At 48.2% G+C, this 12,253-nt stretch overlaps 1 protein-coding gene across 1 annotated transcript in view; it reads right to left on the bottom strand.

Moving 5' to 3' along the window:
- Positions 1–2,475: 2,475 nt before the first annotated feature.
- LOC103803761 (acyl-CoA desaturase-like) overlaps positions 2,476–12,253 on the bottom strand; it is a 15,114-nt gene continuing 5,336 nt past the window's right edge. The window contains exons 2-5 of the mRNA XM_009076333.1: positions 10,028–10,158; positions 5,836–6,041; positions 4,343–4,575; positions 2,476–3,117 (exon numbers count right to left, since the gene is read on the bottom strand). Of these exons, the coding sequence (XP_009074581.1) occupies positions 2,918–3,117; positions 4,343–4,575; positions 5,836–6,041; positions 10,028–10,158 (770 nt within the window). The 3' untranslated portion in view covers positions 2,476–2,917. The remainder of the gene's footprint in view (positions 3,118–4,342; positions 4,576–5,835; positions 6,042–10,027; positions 10,159–12,253) is intronic.

Raw genomic sequence — 12,253 nt, 5'->3', positions numbered from 1 at the left:
ATATATATATATCTCAAACAAAGTTCTACTTAAAGTGTTGTATCTGTTTCTTAATCTAACAAAAATTCTAACTCAAATACATTCAAAATCACCTGTACCCACAGTTCAATGTAGTCAATTAAATAATTAAGAAACCCCTCGAATGTTCATAATTCAGGAAAAAAAAAAACAACGGCAAATAGCTGTCAATACTTCTATGTATATTAAAGAAAGATTTAAGGCACCCAGAGATATTTGCCAATCTACCTTTAAAGTGACTGGACAAACACCAGGACTGTTTGGTTACTGCTCCTCAGCTTTCACCCTAATTCCAGATTCTGGACCCAAATCAGCACTTGAAATTTGAAAGAAACCCTTGATGTCAAGCCCTGCTTCTCTGCTGAGAGGATGTGAAATATTGCAGCATTTCACAGCACGTATCTCTACCGTAGGGTATATCACACTACACCTTAAGGGCACCAGGGGCAAGGAAATCCTCCTCCTCTCCTCCCCTCCCCACACCCCTTTCAAATTACTGGCAGGAGCAAATGCATCCTCTCTGGGGACTTCCACGAGTTCAGAGGGGTTTAGACTAGAGGGAACTCACCCTGCAATTACAGAGCTAATAGTGTTTCTCCTCTTTTGGAGGGCTTTTTCTTTTGTTTTTAAATGGTAGGACACAACCCTAGCCACAACCCCCTCTGCCCCAGCCAGCACCCAGGCAGTCATGAGCCTCAGAGCAGGAAGGACACTGTCTCCTGACACCGTGAGCTGAAGGGCTCTCTGCTCCATTCCTCCTTGTTCCTCTTGGCTGGAAACCACATCACTCCTGATGGCTCAAAACCTTGAAGGGTCCCATTGCTGAGCAATAACAAGGTCATGGTGGTGGCAGGGAGGGGAAGGAGAGCAGAAGGACTAATTTTCTGACTAACAAGCGTGTTCTTGTTAAGAACATCACAGAGCTGTCCTGGCTCCTGGTGTTTCACAGCAACAGGAGAAAGCAAAGCTGCAGAGCCTTGCTCCCGTGAAGCTTCCCTGGCTGCTACGTGGCAGAACTGAGGTGAGGAAGTTGGCATCTGCTCCATCTCTGCCCTTCCTGGCCTGCCTGAATAAGGGAGACGCTGCAAACCCCACTCCAATATCACTTTGTTCTGGCTACCTCTTGTGCTTTCCTCCAGCTCTGATTGATGCATTTAAGCAACAAAAACAATACCTAATGCTACAACTAATAATAGAAATTAGTAATAACTGGAAGAGTTATCAGGGAAAAAAAAGCACGTTCAGCCCAGTGAGGGGCTTGAGGCCATGACACCTAGAACCTAACCAACCGCCTGAACTCAAGCTGCAGTGTCTGCAACTTGTAGGAAACAACACCCACACAGACTTTTTTCCCCCAGCACACCCTCCAGCTGTGTGCCCACATTGGCTCAGTGATGTAACTGACCTTTCTGCAGGCTCAGCCGCCCTCACTGCCTGTCTTGCTGGCGAAGGAGCAAGGTGGCGTGATGGCTCACTGAGGGGGCTGGGAAGCAAGCTAAGGGACTAACGAGGAGCTGGTTTTGCCTCTCCTTCCCACTGCCTGTGAGCAGAAGGGAATGGCAAACCAACACAGTGGATGCCCAGAGGTAGCTCACACTGATGGCAGTATCTTGTCTTTAAGTCTCAACTCCCTCGAGCCCCCTGTGCCACCTGGCCCCACGTTGGTGTTTCTCAGGCACTTGTTAAGTGGAGCCCCCAAGGATGAGAAGATCTGCTCCTGTGGACACCCTCACTCCTCCCTACACCTGCAGGTGCTCCCTTGTCTTGTCCCTATGCTCAGCACAGGACATGGATCCGAAGGGCAGGCATGCATATCTGCCTGTCACCCAGCAGAGACCCTGTTCCTCCAGCACATATAAAGCAGCTTAACTCAGCAGTGGAGCTTTGGTTTACATCCTTCTCTCCCTCTCCATTTTGGCAAAGTCCTGTTTGCCAGCAAAAATCTCAGCGGTGGTGGTGAACAAAACCATTCTGGGCCAGTGCTGCCCCTCAGCAGCCAGTGGCACACCCCTCCATCTGTCCTCCTCCTCACTGTGGCTCTCCAAAAGGGCTGCAGAGCACAAAGACATGCTCTGCCTTCAGTCCCTGGTGGCACAGTGGGCAGTGCAGGGAGCGAGGCTGTGACACCAGAGGGAGTGGGAATTAAGGCCACCAGCACCCCCATTCCAGTGCCCACTGCTGCCACCACATCCCCCAGCCACTGATGAACCTGGCTGGAGCTCTGAGAGAGTCTAGGAGCTTGCCTCTCCCCAGCCAGACTGGCTATGTGGTGGGGAGTAGGGGAGATATCCAAGATTCCAAGAGATATCTTGGAAAGTGACAACTCTCTTTCTGATGGCAAGAGAAAGGGATGGGGCTGCTTTTCCCAGGCATAGCAGTTTAGCCATGTCACATCTGCCAGCAGCCCTTGAGAAAGGAGAAGTGACAGAGGCAGGAATTTTGGGGGGAAGGTGGTGGGGAGAGGGTCACTGACTTTGGATCAACTCTTCATCTGGCTGGTACAGGCTTCCCTTAACTCCATGGTACATAGCCAGCTGCAATGGGCCTTCCCAGGCCACTTCCTAACAGCTCCTCTGCCAGGGAGAGACTGGGACAATGTAAAGCAGGAGACAGGGTAGAGGGGGTGGAGAGAAAGAATGAAAAGGAAAAGGAGAGGAGGGAAAGGGTGGCCTTGCGTTACAAAGGCAGAGTCCTAGATCTTAAATACATTATGTAAAATACAGCATGGGAGGGGCGTTAAAACTCATTATCATTTTCTTAAGCAAACTGGTAGCATTATTCAGTAGTTAGTAAACAGAACATTAAACCTTTGTCCAGCGTGTTTGGAGGGGTCAGGAAGGGAGAAAGGGAGAAAAAAGGAGGAGGAGAGGTGTGGATGTGTGTGAAAGGGAGCAGGAACTCAGCCACTCTTGTGACTCCCATCTCCAGTCCGCATTTTCCGAGCCAGGATGGCCTCCTTGGACACCTTCTTGCGATCACTGGCCAGCCCCAGGAGGCACATGAGGTCGATGAAGGCTGTGGTTAAGTTGAAGCGCCAGCCAAACTCACTGGTGGAGTAGTCATAGGGGAAGGTGTGGTGGTAGTTGTGGAAGCCTTCTCCTGAAAAACACAACCAGAGAGATGATGTTGCAGAGCTCTAGGTGATGGACCCTTTATCCTGGCCCAAAGTACCACATTCCTGTAACAGCTCTGGATTGAGTCCACGCTCCTCTCTCCTCTCAGCCCAATTTCACCTTTCTACAATCTACCCCATCTCATCTGGGCATGGTCCAGACAGGGCTGGCCCAAATAAGGCAATGACAGTCACAGGACTTTTGGTGCTTTAGAGGAAAACGAGCATGTGACAAGGCACCAAGGAAGTCACTGAGAAAGGCCCTGGCTCTACGAGTGCACCAAAACACCAGGGGAATCCTAACAGCTTTTCCCCTGCCACCATAAAAAACCTTTTAGTATTGGTTCAGCTATCAGCTAGACCAGCAGCAAGTCCCCAACAAACCAGGCCAACCAATACTCCTACAACTGTGACAGTCCTAATGCCAAATCCAAAGGGCATTTCCAGATGGGAAAAATGCAGACATGCTTCTACTAGGCAATCTACCCTAGTCAGCCACCATCTGCTCTGGACACTGTCAACATTGGCTTCAGTGCTCACCCCTTCAAACACATTTCCTGGACTCCTGCTCCTACCCCCCAGAATCTCTAGTTCAAATCCCACCCTACTAAAAACCCACAAGCAGATCCTTCAGTAGTGGAAATCAGTGCAGCCCCAGTGACGTACAGTGATGCAAACCAGATGAGGATTTGGCTTGGGAGAACTGATAAGGGCAAATACTGATCCTGGGATGTACTTTCCTAGGCCCCCAAAATTTCAGTAAAACACATGAGGGAGTCTAGATTGTCTCAACCTCAAGTACCCCCAAAATCACCAGCTGCCCTGGGAACACGTCAAAACGTGCACCTGCTGTCTTTCAAGTTGACAAATCTCAGACAGATATGCAATAGCTGCAGAACACATTTTTCAGTCTGGTGAATGTGGCAGAAAGACCTTCAAGCAGGGTAAATAAAATATTAGTATAGAGATAAGGAGGTGCTAAGTGCAGCAGAGTCCTTTCCAGCCTGGAGAGAGTCTGGTGGGAGCTGATAACCCCACTGCCCTTATGTACTCACTGGCCAGCATGGGAAACACCCCCAGATGCAAAGGCTGGAAGGGAGGGGAAATGGGGACACCTGGATTCACAGAAATTCCTAGAAGCAGTTGCAGCCCCAAGGGGCAGTCCCTGCTCTACAGATCACCTGCAGCAAAAGACAGAGATGCTGAACATACCTATGGCCCCCAGGCTGACCAGGGGGTTCTCCCGTGGGTTGATGTTCTGATCATATGGCCGGTTGCCAAACATGTGAGCAGCACTGTTCACTAGCCAGGTGGCATTGAGCCCTATGGTGTAGCGCAGGATGGCTGGAATGAAGAAGCTGATGATGATGGATTCATCCCAGAAGTACCAGGGCACTACAGTTGGCAGTGTGAAGCACAGCAACACCACTGAGGGCTTGTAGTATCTGGAAAGGAAGGGACCAGAAGGAAGGTGTTGAGTGGCAGAGGCAGGACAAGAAGGGCTGATTCAGTCCTCCACTTGGAGGATTCATGTTCAGCTATACAGGGAAAATTAAGTGCAGAAATGCCTCACTCCTGAGCCCTGTCTTTTGTTAAACCACGACACCTGGACGTGCAGAAGATATGCCTGGAGACTCTCAAGTCCTATCACCAGGCAGGAGACTTAAACTAAATCCTGGTCTCTTCACACATAACAATGTCCCTATCACCATGAATCCAGACACCTGCTGCTGCTTTTAGCCTCATCTGTCGTTTGCTTCTCAGCTATGCTGGTCCCCAGAAAGGCAACCCCATGATTGTAAAGACCCAGAGAAGGTCCCTTCTCCAGCTCTGGCCCAGTCCTGCAACTCCTCTTTGCAGACTTGGCCCTGCCTACCAATAGACCCCACAACAACTGCAAACAAGGGGCACTTGCACCATCAAACAGATGAGCATGTGGGATCTCTCACACTAGAGGGGTAAGGGTAGAGGAAGTTGAACGACTCTGATGACCCACACGAAAAGTCATAGGCACAAAAAGGAGGGAAGCCCTAAACCTTGCTTGCTTTGTCTGGGACTGAACAAGGTACCTCCCAAGTTAGGCTGGTTACTATATGGGTTCAGTTCCACTGTCCCTGCAGCCCTGCTGACAGGCTCACCTCCTCTGGAGATCAGTCCCAGTATAGTCCTAGACAGCTAAGAGATATCCCATCCAAGAGGCACCCGTGAATCAAGACTGTCCTTCCCAGTTACTGCCCCTCTCACATCTCCATTTTCAACATTTCTTTCACCATACTGTTTCCAGAAGACTGATAGAAGAGGGGCAGAGACATGGCCTAGAAGGTATACCACATCATCTCCAAGGATGGCTTAGAGGCACCTGTGAGTGGGCTCTAGGCCAGCCAAAGCAGCAGCTGGGCCGTGGGGCAAGCAGGTGTGGAGGTGCTTTGAGATGGGAAGCTCAGGCTGCTGCTGGCAAGATGCTACAGGGTAGGCAGGCGAGGGAGAGGTGTGGGACAGCTAGAGGTAGCACTAACTTCTAAATACTTCCTATAGGAGAGGCACAGCTCATTTCTGACAGTTCATCTCACAGCAAAGCCTTGGGCAGGCTGAAGACTCACATTTCTCACATGATGCCCTCAATCCCCTAACATCAAAGGCGCTTGGGGTCCCCAGACCTGCTCCATCCCACATGGCTCTGCACTAGGGCTAACCCCACCACTCACCTGCGCTGGAACATCACCACTTTGTCAGCCTTTATGTCACTCAGGTCCAGCTTCTGACCCTTCTCGATGACGTCCGGGTGCTTGCGCACCAGCAGCCACCCGATGTGGGAGAAGAAAAAGCCTCTCATGGCGTTGTGAGGGTCTGCGTCTGTCTCGGAGAACTTGTGATGGACACGGTGGTCCCGAACCCACTCATAGATATCATTCTGCAAGGCAACAGGAGCAAAAACTTAGGGCCACGGCTAGAATGTTCCAGGGAGATGTTCCCTTCAAATTACAAAAGTGCCTGAAACATTTAGATGCCTAGATCCTATTGACTTGTATTCGCAGTAGTCATGTGATCTTGATATCATCTTCATTATATCAATTAAGTTGATAAGAGGACTGGAGCATCTCTCCTATGAGGACAGGCTGAGGAAGTTGGGGCTGTTCAGCCTGGAGTGAGAGACTGCATGGAGACCTCATAGCAGCTTTTCAATATCTGAAGGGGCCTACAAGGGAGCTGGAGAGGGACTCTTTTTTAGGAACTGCAGTGATGGGACAAGGGGTAACGGGTTCAAATTGAAGGAGGGGAAGTTTGAGTTAGATATTAGAAAAAGATTTTTTACTGTGAGGGTGATGAGACACTGGGACAGGTTGCCCAGGGAAGCAGTGGCTGCCCCACCCTGGCAGTGTTCAAAGCCAGGTTGGATGAAGCCTTGCTCCACCTGGTCTAGTGGGGAGGTGTCCTTGGCAGGGGGTTGAGACTAGATTATCTGTAAGGTCCATTCCAACCCCTAAAACTCTATGATTCTATGATCTTTCACTAGGGTTTCTGGCTTTTGAAACAAAGGTTGGGTGTTCTTTGCTCAACCACTTCACTTTTCTCTCAAGCCTGCTGCTGTGGTGGGCTGCCTCATCTCTGCTTTTTAGTTGGCTAACTTCAGGCTTTGGTTTGCACATCACCCACAGCATCACAGGCTCTGACTGGTCAGCCTGTTCCCCACCCCTGCAGCATCCAGGCCTCATTGGCTGCTCAGTGCTCCTCCCTCACATGCTCAGTGCTTGTTGTCTCTTGTCCCCATCCCTGCACAGTGCCAGCTGGGACTGATTGACCTGCCCCTTCCCTTCACCCTGACATTCTCCATAGGTCATCCTGCCTTGCTTTTCTTGGGGCTGCCAAATCAGATGTTTAACTTGGGGGAAAGGGTTTTTTAACCTTTTTTTCTCCATCAGAAATCAAACAGTTTTAAAATGAAGGAGAACAAACATATCATTTCAATGACATTTCTCAAAAATACCCACCCCCCCTTCAGCCCCATGGCTGTTCTGTTTAAGTAGCAAAATCAATACAGTTTGAAAAGTGTCAAAACTTTTATAATTTGTATTCAGAAATTATTGTTTTGGCCAGTTTTAAGAACAGATTTTAATAAGCCTGTAATCACTCCTTTGTATCAAGATTTCAATAAGCTTAAAGGCATGTATTACACCATCCTAGAAAACATGAAGTAGAGATCCAAGCATGCCTCTATTAGCTGTATTACACAAGAGGCGCCTTAATCTCCTATATACGTAGGACTTTTCCTGAAAACACTTTGAAGGTGGGGAAATGACATAACCATCCCTATTTCTTGCCTCGAAAGACTAAGGGACTTGTCCACACAGGGAGCCTGTAAGCAGAGACAACTCCTCAGGTCCCTCTCAGGTATTGTAACCACTCCTCCTTCAACTGAGATAAAATTATTTACCTGCAGGCCATGCAAGAAAGCAATGATAGACATGAGCCAGGATTAAACTCTCCCAAATACCAGGAGTCACTGCCTTTCTTCCAGCCAAATCCATCTCCAAGTATCACCAACCCTCACTGCTGTCAGCCAGGGCTTGGTCATTCAGTATTCCCCCTGAAGAGGGTGGCCCAGCTGGTCCTCCCTATCTAGTAAGCAGAGAAACTCAACTAGTAGGAAATGTTTCACCTGTGACCTGAAGTCTCTTTCACATTCCAGACCCTACACAGCATCATGTAATATGAGAAAGCCCAGCCTGGAAGTTAACAGCCAGCTTGGGTTTGCACATATGGGCAGGCTTTCCCTGTCTTGCTGGAGGCAGGAGGCAAAAATTTGGGAAGAGACCATGTACACAGCTGGAGTATTGTACCACCTCATCCACCACACCCTGTCTACAAACAGAAATCAGGAGTCTCAAAACAGAAAAATCAGTATTTTGATCCAAACTTTAGCACATTATCTTTTCTACAGATTTATTTTGGGGCCTCCTCTAACTGCAACCCTGACTGAAAATCATGACTTTCTGAGAATAGCAGGCAAAGCCTAGGAGAATGTCTGCTTCCTTGGGAGTTTCCAGCTACAGACTATAACCAGGAGAGCTTCTGCTGTGCCGCAGCTGCCAGGTCTCGTAGGTGGAAAATCCAACTGGAAGCAGAATTCCCAAACTGTCTGAAATCACAAGTTGCAGGTCTCTGAGCAGCCAACATGCATTTTCTGGAGGACCTCAGGTAAAGATAAAGACTTCCCTGACCTTAAAAGTTACCAATCTCCTCTGCTGCCACTTAAAGGAATGAGAAATTCAACACAAGCCTTCTCTTGATCTCACTGAAAGTAACTATTTAAAAAAATCCATGGGGAACGGTACTGAATTTTCAGTGAAACTTTGGATTAGTTCCTATTGAAGCTGAAATATCTGTCTGTCTCTAATCTTTGTCTATTCCTATCCCCTACAGCAATAGCTCAGCAAATTCTTTCCCCCTCTGCCCTATAACCCTGTGAAAGATGGTCTTTGTACAGGACTAGCCAATACACAGCAACCCATCCCGCTGCCTCCCTGAGTGTTGGACCATGAGCTGGAATCAGCAGCTTGGTCCTTCCTCTTCCTCATGAAAGACTCTGGTTTGGTACTAACAGACAAGAATAAAGTCAGTGGTGTTTTAGAAAGTTTTTCAAGGCTAAAAAAAAACCATCTCCACCCCATTCTGATTACATGTAAACAAAGTGATATCCTCTGGAAAATTACTTAAGGGCACAGCACTGATACTTCTCTATTCACCTTCTAGCAGAAAGTGCTGCACTCTGCCACCCTCTCGAGAACTTCCCACAGACAAGCAAGCCTTCAGTTCAGCTGGAGGATGAAATGTTGTTAGAGCTGCCTCAGAGCAGCAAACCTGAGAGACCATCAGGATTTTTTTGTGCCATGCCAATCTGGCTTTTCACTCTAACTTCTTCTAAAGGGCCATCTCTGCCACTTTCTACAGCCCTTAAGGACTTCCCATTTTGTTTGCTTTGTAGACTTCGAAGTGCTCTCACAGTGGTTAGGCAATATCCCGAGGTTAGTGCTCTCTGAGAGGGGAGGCCATCTCCCGAGGTGCTTATCAGCTGCCTGCAGTCACCTGAGCCACTCTGAATGGGCCCTACCCTTTTCTACTCAAAATATCACTAACCTGGGATGACTCTCTGGAAGTCAGTGGTGTGACTTACAACATCATTATTCCTAAATATCACTCTCTTAAACCAGAGAAACATCGCATTAACTGCATAATCTCAACAAGTTCTTGGTCCTTCTGCAGCAAAAAATCCTACAGCCTGGTTCTCCAAGCTTTGCAGGCATCTTCCCTCTTATCAGCCACACAGCAAAAGGAGAGTGAGGTAACACCAGGACACTTAACACTTCCACACCTCTTTCATGAGAGCTGGTGCAAGCACAGGGAGGCCCAGAGAAACATCGCATTAACTGCATAATCTCAACAAGTTCTTGGTCCTTCTGCAGCAAAAAATCCTACAGCCTGGTTCTCCAAGCTTTGCAGGCATCTTCCCTCTTATCAGCCACACAGCAAAAGGAGAGTGAGGTAACACCAGGACACTTAACACTTCCACACCTCTTTCATGAGAGCTGGTGCAAGCACAGGGAGGCAACACCTTGAGGGTACATTCCTTTCCTGCTTTGATGAGCTTTCCTACCCCTGGTCTGGGCCAATAGTTCTCTCTCCACTGTGTTCATATCAGAGTCAACCTCTTATGGGACAAGGTAAAGACAAAGAGATAGACTCTAGCACTGCAGTGTTAGATGAAAGGGGCAGGTTTTTTTCTAAAAAGAGGTAGTAGGAGAGAGGAAGCTCTTAATCAGCTTCAGCCCCATATCTGAGACAGGGATTCAGGGGAGCACTTCCTTCTGAGGACCAGTGGCACATTGAGGAGGTGCTTACCTGGAAAGCCATGGAGTTTGCAATAGTCAAGAAGATCCGCAGGGGCAGTGTGGCTTTGTAGGAGCGATGACTCCAGAGGCGGTGAGATCCAGCTGTTATGCCCAGAGCACTCACCAGGAAACACAGAACAGCTAGAGAGGAAAAGAAAGTGTAACAGTTAGAGCAAATCAGCCTCCAGCAAAGTTTCAGGCAGAGCAACACATAGGCAGTCCTTCCCCCAAAGCTGTATAAGCAAGAGAGGAATCCATGGAGAGCACAGATTGCAGCAATAAAATTCAGTGTGAGAGTGCTCAAGCTACCACAGGCATCCCAAGCAACGTAGGGCAAATAACTTCAGTTCTTCATCTCTGACAAGGAAGGAGGCTCCCCCTTAGAAGGCTTGTTTCTTTAGCATGGTGCCATCTGTCATAGTGCAGGATAGTCAAAACTGTATAAAGCGGGTGTTTCCGTAAAGCTCTGCAGTCCACCAGAGAACAGCTTCACCCTTTCCTCCTGCCCTGAATAATCCAGGCTCTTGCTTTCCTATCTCACCACTAAATCTCTTTTGAGTTCTTTTCACCTAGAAATAGAGGACAATCTTAGCATTCTCCAAGGGGACAGCTCAAACCCGGTATTAGATTTTTCTTCTGCTCCCTTTCTGAGCAGAAACTGGATAGAAAAAGATCTAACCTATCATCCTACTGAGGCCTGGACTTCACCTTCAGCTCCACCACTGACTTAAAATCTGCCCAGAGGCTCCCATTCCCAGGGTCTTTTTGATCCCCCACTCTGCTCAACTCCTGCACTTTTTACAGAAGCAAATTCCAAGGGCAACAACTCATTGCAAGTCATGCCCATGGCAGAGGCAGATGCTGCTGGACCCAGTTGAGCTTTGAGGCTGCTTCATGTGTTCCCTCCTCCATACAGGGCAGACAGAATTCCTTGCACCTCTGTCAGCTAGTGAAAAACCACATCCCTCTCCCAACACATCATGTGTTCATATCTGCCCTGGTCTGTGTGTTCCTGCTTGTCCTCCTGGGACCTCTGGAATTTAACCTCAGCTCAAGCATCTGATCCTAGAACTAAAATGAAGATCCTAATAAATTCATACACTAGAAAGCAGGGGTAAGAAGAAAGTTTGTGCTGAAAATCAACTCTTTCTCTAGGAAGGAAGAGTCAGGAAGTTTAGCAGAAAGAACTGGCATTGAACAGTCCATTTGCTCTGCAAGCTGACACAAAGAGGGAAGGTGCACATCTGTGAACAGGTCACCTGATCCACCTTCAGTCCCCTGAGGGAAGGGGCTGTCTTCTTACCAGTCCCCCAGGGGAAACTCTTTCTTTGGTAGAAATTTGCAGATTTCAGCCAATTGCATCAAACATGAAAAGAGCTCCTTATTCTTACATGGATAGGAATTGCTGGTATGCTTGACAATACCATTCAGCCCAGCCAAATGGCTCTAATCAAGCTTATCTTAACGCAGAAAACTAGATACTCTGCCAGAAACTTGCCTGGAAGCAGAGATCTAGGACATGTGCAAGGCACTGCCCTGTTCTTTCATTCAAAGTAATCCAGGCTTTATTTCCTATCATCTCCTGCTCACTCTTCCTTCTGTCACCTCCTTTTTGTTTTTCTACATTCCACACCTAATCTCTTATCAGCTAAAAGCCTGTCTTGACTGATTTAACATCCTTTTCTGGCCCCTTAAACTTGCATGAACCCTCATCACTCCCATCCTGCTGTATGAGTGACCCTTCCCCCATCTGCTGATCTGACCGTGGTGAAGCCCCATCTTCATCTTCTCCCCACCTGATACTGAATGCAGTGCAAGCCTTGGACCAGCACACCTCTGCCTTGTGCCTCCCAGCACCTCTGAGGTCCCTCAGAACAGCCAAGCATTCACTGGTCATGGCTGATTTATAGGGCATGGAGAGGGATGAACATGTATGCAAATGCAGCAGGATCTGGCCTTTGCAAGAGACAAAGCAGCTGAGCAAAGCTCACAAAGCTGTCCAAGCCTGGAGGGGGAGAAGGGAAGGACACTGGAGCAGGGCATTTGGTTCAGGTCACTCTTTGGCCTTCCTGGTGCTGGACACTTTGAAAGTCTCACCCAGTTCCATGATGCTGACTTGAAAGTTATGAACCAGCCCATGACCTGTTAATTTTGGATTTTAAGACTCATTCTAAATCAGTCACTATCCCCACAGATAACACCAGAGAGTCCACGATAAACAACAGCACCTGCAATG

This window comes from Acanthisitta chloris, unplaced genomic scaffold (assembly GCF_000695815.1).
Source record: "Acanthisitta chloris isolate BGI_N310 unplaced genomic scaffold, ASM69581v1 scaffold29806, whole genome shotgun sequence".
NCBI classification, from domain to species: Eukaryota; Metazoa; Chordata; class Aves; order Passeriformes; family Acanthisittidae; genus Acanthisitta; species Acanthisitta chloris.
This window is presented reverse-complemented; position numbering and strand designations above follow the sequence as displayed.